The sequence below is a fragment of the Lissotriton vulgaris genome, chromosome 1_1, assembly GCF_964263255.1.
Source record: "Lissotriton vulgaris chromosome 1_1, aLisVul1.2, whole genome shotgun sequence".
Taxonomy (NCBI): Eukaryota; Metazoa; Chordata; class Amphibia; order Caudata; family Salamandridae; genus Lissotriton; species Lissotriton vulgaris.
The window spans coordinates 2049406890-2049419038 of record NC_141685.1 but is presented as its reverse complement, the minus strand read 5'-3'; the positions used below and the strand labels follow the sequence as shown (position 1 = coordinate 2049419038).

The window sequence follows — 12149 nt, the reverse complement described above, 5'->3', positions numbered from 1 at the left end:
TATATTAGGAATTTAAATATTGCAGAACACATTAAGTTTCCTGTTATATAGTAGTATGTGAGATGTTAGAGTAAATCTTACCCATAGAAATGTCCCCGGATGAACTCTTGAATCTTAGACTTGTACATCACATGCAAATTTTGAAACTCATGCATAGCTGAAAACTTTTTGATGTTTAAACCATTTGGAGTAATTACATCTGCAAAACCAGAAGAATGAATGTTAATTACCTACATATTTTCCTAAAATCTTAGCATAAATAACACAATTTTACAACTGCAAACCTTAAAATATCAAGTAAGAGTATGTACTATCTACTCTTAAATACCAACCTGACATCTAAACATTAAACAACCTATGACTTATGTAAATGTTATTAGGAAGCAAATGTCTCTAAAGCCTGTAAACAATTAGTGACAGCATTGCATTTCTCAAAGAGGGAGTAAAGAGAGTTGAAGCACAGGTTCAGATCAGGATTTTTTGTTGAAAATATGCACCACAGGGATCTGTGAGATGAACACCAAAGAGTGTATTACTTTGACAACACCTGTACAAAATTCAGAACAGAAAGCTGAGGTAAGATGATTAGGCAGTTTATCAAAGGATGGAGCAGGAATCGGGTGAATTTCTGCACAGAAAGGAAAGCGCAGGAATTTCAATTGTTTTCTTTCCATGTGCAAAATGAATATAACCTGATCTTCTCATTTGTGCTTTTTAAAACATTGAGAAGGGTTGTGAAATGTATTTACCACAATTCAAACTGTAGTAAGGTAAACATGTTTCCCAGTCCATCACAGTGCACTCATCCTCCACACCAACGCTGAGGGGTGCTAAGCCCCGCAAAGACTTGCTACACAGCTGGAAGCTCCATCAGAACCAATGATGAGCGACAAAAAGCCCTCATAACCTCGCCAAACAGCCGAAAGCTTTATTGGAACCAATGCTTACTGACAAAAAGCCCCTTCAAGCCTCACCACACAACTTTATAGGAACCGATTGAAAGTCTCGCAACACCACACAGACCTCGCTCAATGGATATAGGCTGCAACTCTCAGTAGGCCAAACTTGGTCTTGTGCCCGGCCAGCGCTTCAATGCGGCAGCCTGAACTTTTGACTTTGTATTGGTCCAATGTGACTAGAAACCGTAATTTTGTGCTAGTTTCATCTAAACCTTTAAAATTCAATATCTCTAGTTCTACTGATTGGATTATTGTCATTTTGGTCTCAAATTATGTATACAATTTTACGTTATGTTTGTTTCTGAATTGGTGTGGAATTCAGATACCCTCATTTGGGGCTAGTTTTATCTAAACCTTTGCAATTCAATATCTCAAGTTCTACTGAGTAGATTATTGTCATTTTGGTCTCAAATTATGTATACAATGTTACTCTATGTTTCTGAATTGGTGTGGGATTTTTCTTGTGCTGAGTTTTCACTTTACGACCACTTGAGTGTTGCAAAAATACTTGCCTCCAAGTTAAGCCTAACTGTTTTGGTGCCAGCTAACAGAGGGTTAAGCACAGGTTAATTTAATGACGTTTGTGGTTCACCCCGACAAGGATTATGGTTGTGGCTCAAGAAGGGTCTTCACCCCCTCAATCAACCCAATTTATCTTAGAGATCAATAAACAGCAATGCGGAGAGGCCATGGAAATCTGCTTCTCCTCCAGTCTTGCAAATTTAATGAGGAGATGGTGAGAAAAAGGAGGTGTCCTGAAGTGGCGAAAATGATGAACAAATGGAGAAGATCATCATGCTGATGATCTGTGAATCTTTTGCAATGGGACTGAACAGGAATTTGCAGACTCTTTTAGGAAACTGAATAACAAACACTATAACCCCCAATTCACCAACAAGATCATTAAAGAAAGTGTTACACTCTATTAACTAGATTTAAATTGTATATTTAAAGAGAATAAAAATCAGGATCACATTCCACCAGTAAATGACTGCAGCTAATATCTTTTTTTTATATGAAATAGGTCACACGGAAAATCTAAAACAAAGTATTTCTTTTGGGTATCCCATTAGAATGAGAAAGACTTGTTTAACAGAGGAATACTTTGTGACCGGCAAAAAGGTCCCATAATAGATGCTTTTCAATGAAAATTATGCATAGATGAAAATGAACAGCACCAATGGCTATTATATTTACAATAATAAAAACACAACAATAACAAATATTAAGGATGAGATGACGAGAATGATTCTGAAATATACTAACAGTCAAAATCTATTATGAATATCTTACAAAGGCACTACTACTTTACAGAAGGTAAACCAGCTATTGGAATACAGTTCGGCCAAAGACCAGTTATCACACATAGAAAGGCAATGTAATTGAAAAGCCATCTGGTGAGTAGCCATTATTGTGAAAACAAATCTGGCAGTGTCTGTTTGAAGGAAAAGCATAACAGCTTCAAAACCATGTAATACCAGCAAAGGCAAGCATAAAAGGAAAACATACAAAATGTTTTGAATAGATGAATAAATAGAATTGAGAAGTTAATACATCATTGATCTACAGAAGAAAGTTTCTAGAATGTCCATGTGCCTTTAAATCTGTTTATGATATTACTAGGTGACTGAATAAACAACTTTTTTGAATACAGATGAGGAATACAAAATAGAGACGTTATCTTCCATTAACAAGCACTGTGAGATACAACATGAAAATGAATTAAGTGCATTGAACTTTTAGGCAATAGATGCACAAAATGGAACAAGGAGGAAATCCAGCAAGACATCGGTCACAGCTTTAAATGAAGTACATAATTAAATTGGAGACTGCTGGAAACGACCATCTTGTTTGTGGTACTCCCCCAGATGTTTGCCTTCACTGCCATATTTTTACTGAACCCTATTTTGTTGGCATTAGAATTTTGCACACTTTGCTTCTGCTAACCAGTGGTAAAGTGCTTGTGCTCTAATTATAAACATTATATCAACAAAAAGGGGCCCTCATCTCACCTTATTTACAATCTATCTTTTAAGGCGACTGAATAAACACATTCATTAAATCCAGTCTAGTATATTTATTTATACCTTTTACTTATTTGTTTTTTAGGAAAGAAGTTTTCAATTGACAAAGAGGAATACACATATCAAAAAGTGATAACATTCTTATTTACCAAAATACATTTTAAATCAAAAAATATACAAGAAATAATATTCACAAACGACTCAAAAACATAAAAACATGCCATCAAGAGCAAAATATCGCATTTTATGCCTGTCTTTGATCGATTGAAATGGACATTGTAGCTCTTGTTTCAAAATCTTTTTCTGTTCAGTAATTGGAATTTAATAACTGATTCAGTGAACTGTATAAACTACAAAATGATGAATTGTTACGTTTTTCTGGATGTTTTTATGTTTTTGAGTCCTTTGTGAATATTATTTCTTGTATATTTTTTGATTTAAAATGTATTTTGGTATGTGTATTCCTCTTTGTCAATTGAAAACTTCTTTCCTAAAAAACAAATAAGTAAAAGCTATAAATAAATATACTAGACTGGATTTAATGAATGTGTTTATTCAGTCGCCTTAAAATATAGATTGTAAATAAGGTGAGATGAGGGCCCCCTTTTGTTGATATATTGTATAACGGTCCAGCCCTCCCTCAGCCCCACTACTGACCTAACTCCCCCCTTTTTGCTAATTATAAACATGGTAAAATTTGTATACGCTTAATAGGCATATTTAATTTACTTAAAGGTCCCTATTAAACGTTTTGTACCCAGAGCCTGTAAATTAAATACTACAAGTGGGCTGCAGCCCTCCTTGTGCCTCCCACAAAGTAAAGCTGTAGAACATGTTTCAGCCCTACTGGTGTAGCCTGTAGTGTAGTTTTAAACTGTCATTTCAACCTGGCAAAATAAACCTTTTGCCTGACCTAAATGTTCCTTTTTAATAATTCTAAGGCAGACCCTAAAGGGTGCATGGTATTTAAAAAGTAGGACATGTGTACTTATGTTTTACATGTCCTGGCAGTGGAAAACTCCTGATGTAATTTTTGCTGTAGCAAGGCTAACTCTCCCATAGACTAACAGCGGCTTACTTTATTACACTTAATAAGAGATAACTTAATCTTCTGAGCATATAGAGAAATAGGTCTTCCAGTCATTTGAATTGTAATTTAAAGTTCTCTTTAATGGTAAGTTTGGATTTTAGGTTACTGCTCTGAAAATGCCACTTTTTGAAAGTTCAACCAATAAACAAAATGCCAATACTGATTCTGAGACTAAAAACTTTCATTTTTGTTCATAGTCACTGTATTATATAACAGGGATCCCTTTTAAGTTCTTCTTTTTTCTTTACAATAATTTAAACACCAAGATCTTTTATACAATATACATTGAAATACACAAAACATACAGTATAGACATCTCAACGTTGTTCAGTGCATAACATTATCAGCCACCCTGCACATGACACAGTATAATTACAAAGACGAATCACTAGAAAACCAACATGTACCATAAATAAAACAGTTCTGAATTTGATCACTCATTAGTATTGTGCACTTTTGGCTGAGAGACGCATTCTAAGCCGAACGTACACAATAATAATGAGTGTTGGAACGTCGGTGGGTGATATAATACAATTCCAAGTCTACTCCCCTGTTCCTTAACCAGCGTGGCACTGGGCGGTTGAGCATGCCCATTTTGGAGGAATTCATTGGGTAAAAGTAGTGGAAAACAAAGAACTTTTCCTCTTGGGCGATAAGTTTCAGAAATGTTTTATTTATGGTACATGCTGATTTTTAAGGACTCATTTTGCAATTTGGAAAGGAACGTAGAAGCAGCTTCCAGGAGGGCCCCAGAGGAGAAAAAGGCAGAGGCAGAAAGGGCTTTGAAAGAAAAAGGTCTGATGCTGAAAGGGCATTAGAGGAAAGAAAACTAGCTTTGTAAGAGAAGAAAATATTGCTGACTCTTGATATGAGTCAGTAAGAGCTGGACTTAAAGGCAAAGAAGCTAACAGAGTTCAGTAAAGATAGTGGCAGCAACTCAGAGGTGCCCAGAGCAGGTAAAAGGTCCACATCCCCAAAGATCTGGTGACTAGCAATGTGGTTGGGAATGATATTGATAAGTGTTTTTTCAGTTTATGAGGTAGCCCTGCAGAAGCATTGAATCCTGGAGGAGGAATAGGGTGCTAGTCTATGGAAACACAAGCTAATTGTTGGAAGGGATACCGTTTAGGCCCCAGAGGTAGCTGACCCGAAGACATATGCCTCCATGAATGGAACTAAGTTTGGTATCACCCCAGAGAATTACAGCTTACACTTCTGGTGCGCTCTCACACTAACCTGCCTTGGGTAGATTTTATGGATTACTCCAGTAAGGCACCACATGGTTGGCTGAGGGCCGGCAAAGTGAGTGACTTCGATGGGCTGTACAATTAATTCTGAGAGAGTATATGTTAACAATAAGCTGAGCAGGTGGCCCCTGATGAATTCCACCAGGTTGTGACAAAAGACAACTAAGTGCCACCTGCAGTAAGACACACATCTGGGTTTCATAGGGCTCACTTAATCCAAAGTACAATGAGGTAATTTTGTGTCTCTATTTCACTAGTGGTTTATTATGGCTTTCAGAAACCTCTCTATTGTTACTCCACTATAGTGATCATTGGTAATATGAGTCTCTTATTGATTGAAGGCATTGTTATCAAAGTAAAGGGTAAACAAACTCTGAACATATATTTCTGGGCCTCGTAAAATCATTTTTAATGACTGAAGAAAAAGTTCTAATCGCAAGAGTGAAGAGGTCTGAGTAGCTGTGTGTTTTTTCTGCTTTAGTTAATTTCGATTAAATGCTTTTAGATGGGACATGAGGGGTAGAAATAAAGTATCAAACTAAATATAGGTTTTGAGGACAACCAGTTCCTGATTAATTGGTATTAATTGACACTGTGTACCTCGAGCAATTGAGTTGCTTCTTCCATACATGAACATCTATCATGACCTGATAAGGAATAAAAAGAATTCTCACATACACAACAGAGGAATTGCAAATGCTGTGTGGATGTGCTGCTGTTACTGGATAGAAGAAAGCTGAATCATAATGAAACAATTAATTTTGCCTTTGCAATTCTCTGGAATGGACTTTCGGATAAAAAGGTACGCATCCATGCAACGTTTGTAAACTACAAAAAACTAGCTCAGTCTGTAGGAACATGAGATTCCAAATACAATACAGACAGAAATCTAGACGAAAAATTACAAAAATGTTTTTCGTCAAAACATAAATCGGAAATATTTGTTTTAAAACAAATATTTGTTTAACCCATTACGTGCGTGTGTCGCACAACGGCTGTCGCGAGCACTAACTCGGTAGTGCTGCGCATGTCCGTTGGCCGACGTGGCCCCACCCAATCAATAAAACTACCACACTGCGGCAGTATTTGCATGGCGGTTAAGGAGTTAAAATATTTGTTTTGAAACAAAAATAGAAAAAACATTCAGAATATACAAAATAGTGACTGTTGTATTAATGGGGTGCGATTTTGCATGTGTTCTCCTCAATGAAGCACAATTATAGGATAAATTATCACCCACCAGAACTCAGTGTAAACATAGGTGAACACTGCCACCAAATGCATTAATCAGTATGCATATAAGCAACAGTGTGAGCCTTGGATACGTCAAACGAACAAAGAGTACTAGTTACAAACTGTACTTTGTAGTATGTTTAGTAGCACTAAAATAGGGCTACTCATGTACTACAAAATGCTATCCACAAACACGGATGTCAAGATGTACGCATCTGCCTCTCCTACCTTTTCTATGCAGAGTTTTTCTCTCCAAATATGGGAGTCTAGACATTTTAGTAGCAAATATGGCTGACCATGTCATGAGTGATGTAATACGTGAAGTCATAAGCAGTGCAGCATTGTGGGGGCTTGAGTTTTGGTTAACTCAGCTAACTATATTTCACTGGTTTTGTACGAGTCAAAGTTATAACGTCTCTGTAACCGTTGTTTTGTCTGTAACTTTGTAAGGTTGTTTTTAATTCAATTTCCTAACTAAAATGTCCCTGTAACCTTTGTTTTTTTCAGTGAATTTCAATGTTATTTTTATGTTTTATTTCCTAACTATAACAACCCTGTAACTTCTGTTTTTTTCAGTGAATTTCTAAGGTTTTTCAAATTCTATTTCCAACTATAACATCCATGTAACCTATGATTTTTTTATTGAATTTTTAAGGTTTTTACATTGTATTTACAATGGCTCTATAATATGTATTTTTATAAGCTTGTATTTTCTTCAGTGGATTGATTAGCGTAGGTGTTTTTCTTTACATTTTTTATATTTGCGCTGGTGTTGCGATACCCTTGGTGACATTGCGAAAGGTGCATGTTTTTGAGGAAGTCTTAAACTCATATATAGACTGATTTTACTTAATTGCGACACTATTTGTTTAGTAATGTAGAGTTAATATTTGAGTTTATGTGATGGTTTTGTGAATAAACCTCACAATGTGGTGTTTTATATATCCACGGGGACTCTGTAGACGTGTCGTTGTCGGTAGTTGCGAAGCGCGTATTTTTTAAAACTCTGGAACACATACTTACACATATTTTAATTAATATTTGACATAATTATTTTAATGATATACTCTTTAAAGCTAACTTTTCAAAGAATTTTTCAATTAAAAACCTTTCACTTGGTGTTTTGCGTGATCGCAGCGATGCCCGAAGTCACGATGACGTGGGTAACCGCAATGAACGTGTGTTTTTGGTAAAGTGTATAACACGCATTACCACATTTTATGATCCACATTTAGGGTTTAGTATCAGTTGATGATCGTGATCACATCGCAAAGTCACAAATCAAATGCAAACATTCAACGACCACTACCACATTCAAAAATTCATTTTAACTATTACAATACACACAATACTAACTTATAGAACATGTTTGTACACATATATTTGTTGTAACATTTTTCAAAACTGTTGCGAAGACTTCGGTAACCGCAACAATCATGCATTTTTTAAGAGGTGTAAAACACCTATATGCACACATTTTGCAGTACTTTAGACACCAGGGGTGTATTTCTGCACTGTTTAAAGTCATATTTTTGTAGGGAGTTTGTATAAAAACAATCATTTAAACCAATTTTCCATTAGATGACGCCAAGCACAGCAATGAGATCAGTAGCGCGATCACAGCGAAGATGCTGCAAAAACGCAAAACAAAAGCAGGAATTCAATAGCCACCGCCACATTCAAAACTTGTAACTGCAAAATGGATTGTAACCAACAGACTAAACACATTACTATCTAAATGACTGTATAATAGCATGTACAACTCCCGTAAGAGCTCTATAACACAGTGCATAACTTTTTCAGTGCAATATAAAACTGCATGCATCACTCTATCAGTAAGTCTCATCTCTCATTCACTGTAAAAGCATTTGAGTGAATCTGTAAGATGGTGCATCAGTCTATCAATGCTTCTGTAACAAACTGCGTGACTGCCTCGGTGTATCTAAGAGGGAGTGCATCAGTGTCGCAATGGGTCTGTTATTTGTATCTGAGTGCAACTGTGAGTGGGTACATTAGTCTCTGAGTGTATAAATGACTGGGTGCCTAAGCCTCTGACTGGTTCTATGAGTGAGTGTCTGAGTGACTGTGTGGGTGTTTGAGTGTCTGAGTGGGTCTGTGAGTGGGTGTATGAATGTCTGAGTGGAGCTGTGTGTGGGTGTTTGAGTGTCTAAATGGGTCTGTGAGTGAGAGCATAAGTCCCTGAGTGGGTGAGTGAATGGGTGCATGCATGAGTGTCTGAGTGGGTCTGTGACAGTGAGGGCGGGTTTCTGGGTGGGTCTGTGAGTGGATGCATGAGCCTTGAGTGGGTGAGTGAGTATGTGTATATCTGAGTGAGTTTGTGAGTGGGTGGATGAGTTTCTGAGTGCATGAGTAAGTGACTGACTCCAAAGGTCTGTGAGAGGGTCTGTGACTAAGTGTGGGAGTGACTGTATGAGTGTGTGAGTGGGTCTGTAAATGGGTGCATGAGTGCCCATGTGGGTCTGTGAGTGGGTAAAAAAGTCTCTAAGTGGGCATGAGACTGTACACATGAGTCTATGAGTGGGTCTCTAAGTAGGTGCATGTGTTTCTGAGTGGGTCTGCCTATGGGTGCATCACTCTCCGAGTGAGTCTAAGTGGGTGCATGAGTAACTGAATGGGTATGTGAGTGGGTGCATGAGTATCTGAGTGGGCATGTGACTGAAGGTATAAGTGTATGAGTGGGTATGTGAATTTGGGTGTATAGTGTCTGAGTGAGTGAGTTTTTGAGTGCATACAGCTTCTGCAGAGATCTAAAGATACAACTACTACTAAATGTACACTCCTAAATCTTTTTTTGTAAAGCTCTGCTCTCTGTTTTGAAGGAGTAGAGACATGTAAGTCTGCATCTAGTAGTACATTTACACTTGAATGTGATCAATAGCAACAAAGTAGATAGTTGCAGCAGTAATAACTGGTGAAGAGGACCCTCAATGTGCATGACAAAAATTGCACTAAAGAACATGGAGGTATGCACAAATTGAAATATCAGACTTAAACCACACATATCCTTACTCTTCATGCCTTTACCCTGCAGTTTTTACCACACATGCTTTTACCGGATGATTATATGTTTTCCTACGGAAATGATCTTTAACATATATTTGAGAAATTCACTTTAATAACTTAATCACAATTTTCACCCACTATAGGGCATAGATAAAACCAAAACTAACCGCGCCACCCTGCAACAGATCCTGCTAAACTGGACCCTGCTGACCACAGACGACACACTCAAGACTATGAAGACCATCAAATCCGGAGCACCCTTGGATCCATGCTCACACCACATCCTCCATAGAGCAGCCACCTCCATTGCCCCTGAGCTTTGCTGCAACATCAATTGCTCCATTGAGACCGCCACCTTCCCCAAAAAACGGAAAGACACCAGATCAACCCCCTGCTGAAGAAGCCATCTGCCGGCCCGACAAACCTCAAGAACTTCAGACCCATCTCCCTGCTCCCCTTCCCAGCCAGGGTCATTGAGAAGCCCATCAAAGCCCAACCCTCCAAGTTCTTCGAAGCAAACCAAGTCCTGGACATCTCCCAATCCATCATCCAAAGCAACCACAGCATGAGACCGCACTCCTCATTGCAACCAACGAAATTTGCTCCCTCCTGGACCAGGGCAAAACCACAGCAATCATACCTCTGGACCTCTCGGCCGCCTTCGACACGGTCTCCACCACACCCTAATCACAAGACTCCATGACACCGGCATCCACGACAAGGACTTTGACTGGATCCGCTCCTTTCTCACTGGGATGGACACAGTGAGGTAGACTGCCTCCATTCCTCTCAGAACCCACAGAGATCAGCTGCGGAGTGCACCAGGGCTCTTCCCTGAGCCCCACCCTATTCAGCATCTACATGGCCACACTTGCAGCCATCGTCAGGGACCATGGACTCAACATCGTCTCCTACGACAATGACACCCAGCTGATGCTCTTCCTTACCAACGAACCCACTGCCACCAGAAACAATGTCCACAGCAGGATGAAGGCAGTTGCCACCTGGATGAATGACAGTTGCCTGAAACTCAACTCAGACAAGACTGAAGTACTCATCTTGGGACGACTCCTGGTGGCCTGCCGCATTGGGAGCTCCCCCATCCTTATGTACCATGCACACAACCACGGCACTATACTGAACTCCTCACTCACTATAAAACCCAGATCAACTCCACATACTCATCATGCTTTCACAAGCTTTGCCTGCTTTGAAAGACAGCAGCAGGCTCGACTATGGTAACACATTCTACGCCGGTATCACCCAGAAACATCTCAGTAAACTAGAGAACGTTTAAAATGCAGCAGCCAGAATGGTCCTCAACATCCTCTATGGCAGCAATATCACCCAACACCTTTGAGAACTCTACTTACTACCAGACAACAAAAGAATCACTTTAAAGCTCCTCACACATGCCTACAAGGCCCTCCACGAGTCACATCTGCTCCACCCCATTGTCCCTGGCCATCATTCCATGGATCCGAAAGGCTAGAACAGAAGGACGAATCTTTTTCTACCTCCCTGCCAAGACCTGGAACACCATGCCTCTCCACCTCAGCCAATCCCCATCTTTCAAGAATTCAAGAAGGATCTCAAGACTTGGCTCTTCGACTAAAACTCAGTGCCCAGCCGGATTAGCAACCCTCGTTCTCTCTCAGATACTTGAGACCCTCACAGGTGAGTGCCGCTCTATACAAACCCCTGATTGATTGACTGATTGACTACACCTGATTGTCACACTATATGTACTTGTAAATTAAATGCTACTAGTGAACCTGTACCTCTTGTTGTGCTACCCACTAAAGTAGCCCTTTAAAAACATGCATCAGGCCTACCTTTGCAATCTGTAGTGCAGGTTTAAACTGCATTGCGACCTGGCAAAGTAAACCTCTTATCAGGCCTAAACTATCCTGTTTAAAACCTATAATTCAGTCCGAAGGTGGCCTATGAAACCCCATAGGGCAGGATGCATTGTAATGTAAAAACAAGTTATGTGTCCTTAAGTTTTATACGTCCTGTTAGTGAAAAATTCCTATATTTGTTTTTCACTACTGTAAGGCTTACCTCTCCCATTGGATAACATTGGGTTACCTTATTACTTTCAACATGTGCTAAGTTCTGATTGGGAATGGATGGGGATGTCAAGTTTTGACTCAAATTAATTGTAATTTAAAAACCTCTTTAATGGTGTAATCTGATTTTAGCTCACAATTCTGAAAAATTCACTTTTAGGAAGCTGGCATTTTCTTGTATTAATCATGTGTGCTTTTTGTCAGTATCCTGGGTCACATGACTATGAATAGCTCTCCCATTTGGGTTTGTGTATTCCTGCCAGACAATGGCACAAAGGGGCTAAGGTGTGGGCAGGATGGGCCTTCTTGTCAGGATAGCTAGTGCCAAAGCTGTTTCCTGCCCCACTGACACTTCAAAGGGCTGCCTCCATCGCACACACAGAGGAGCAGGACATTAGCCTTTTGTCACCCCAGACTTCTTGCAGTTTTGGCAGCGAAAGGGAAGAACGTTTCAGAACTAGATGTGGGGGTAACTTAGGAAATTTCCCCACTTCAAAGCC

General features: G+C 39.2%; 1 protein-coding gene across 3 annotated transcripts in view; it reads right to left on the bottom strand.

The window, feature by feature from the left end:
- GYS2 (glycogen synthase 2) overlaps positions 1–12149 on the bottom strand; it is a 610704-nt gene that overhangs the window by 267434 nt on the left and 331121 nt on the right. For all 3 annotated transcript variants that reach the window (XM_086920470.1, XM_086920476.1, XM_086920482.1), the window contains one exon: positions 82–199. In XM_086920470.1, coding sequence (XP_086776596.1) covers positions 82–199 — 118 coding nt within the window. The remainder of the gene's footprint in view (positions 1–81; positions 200–12149) is intronic.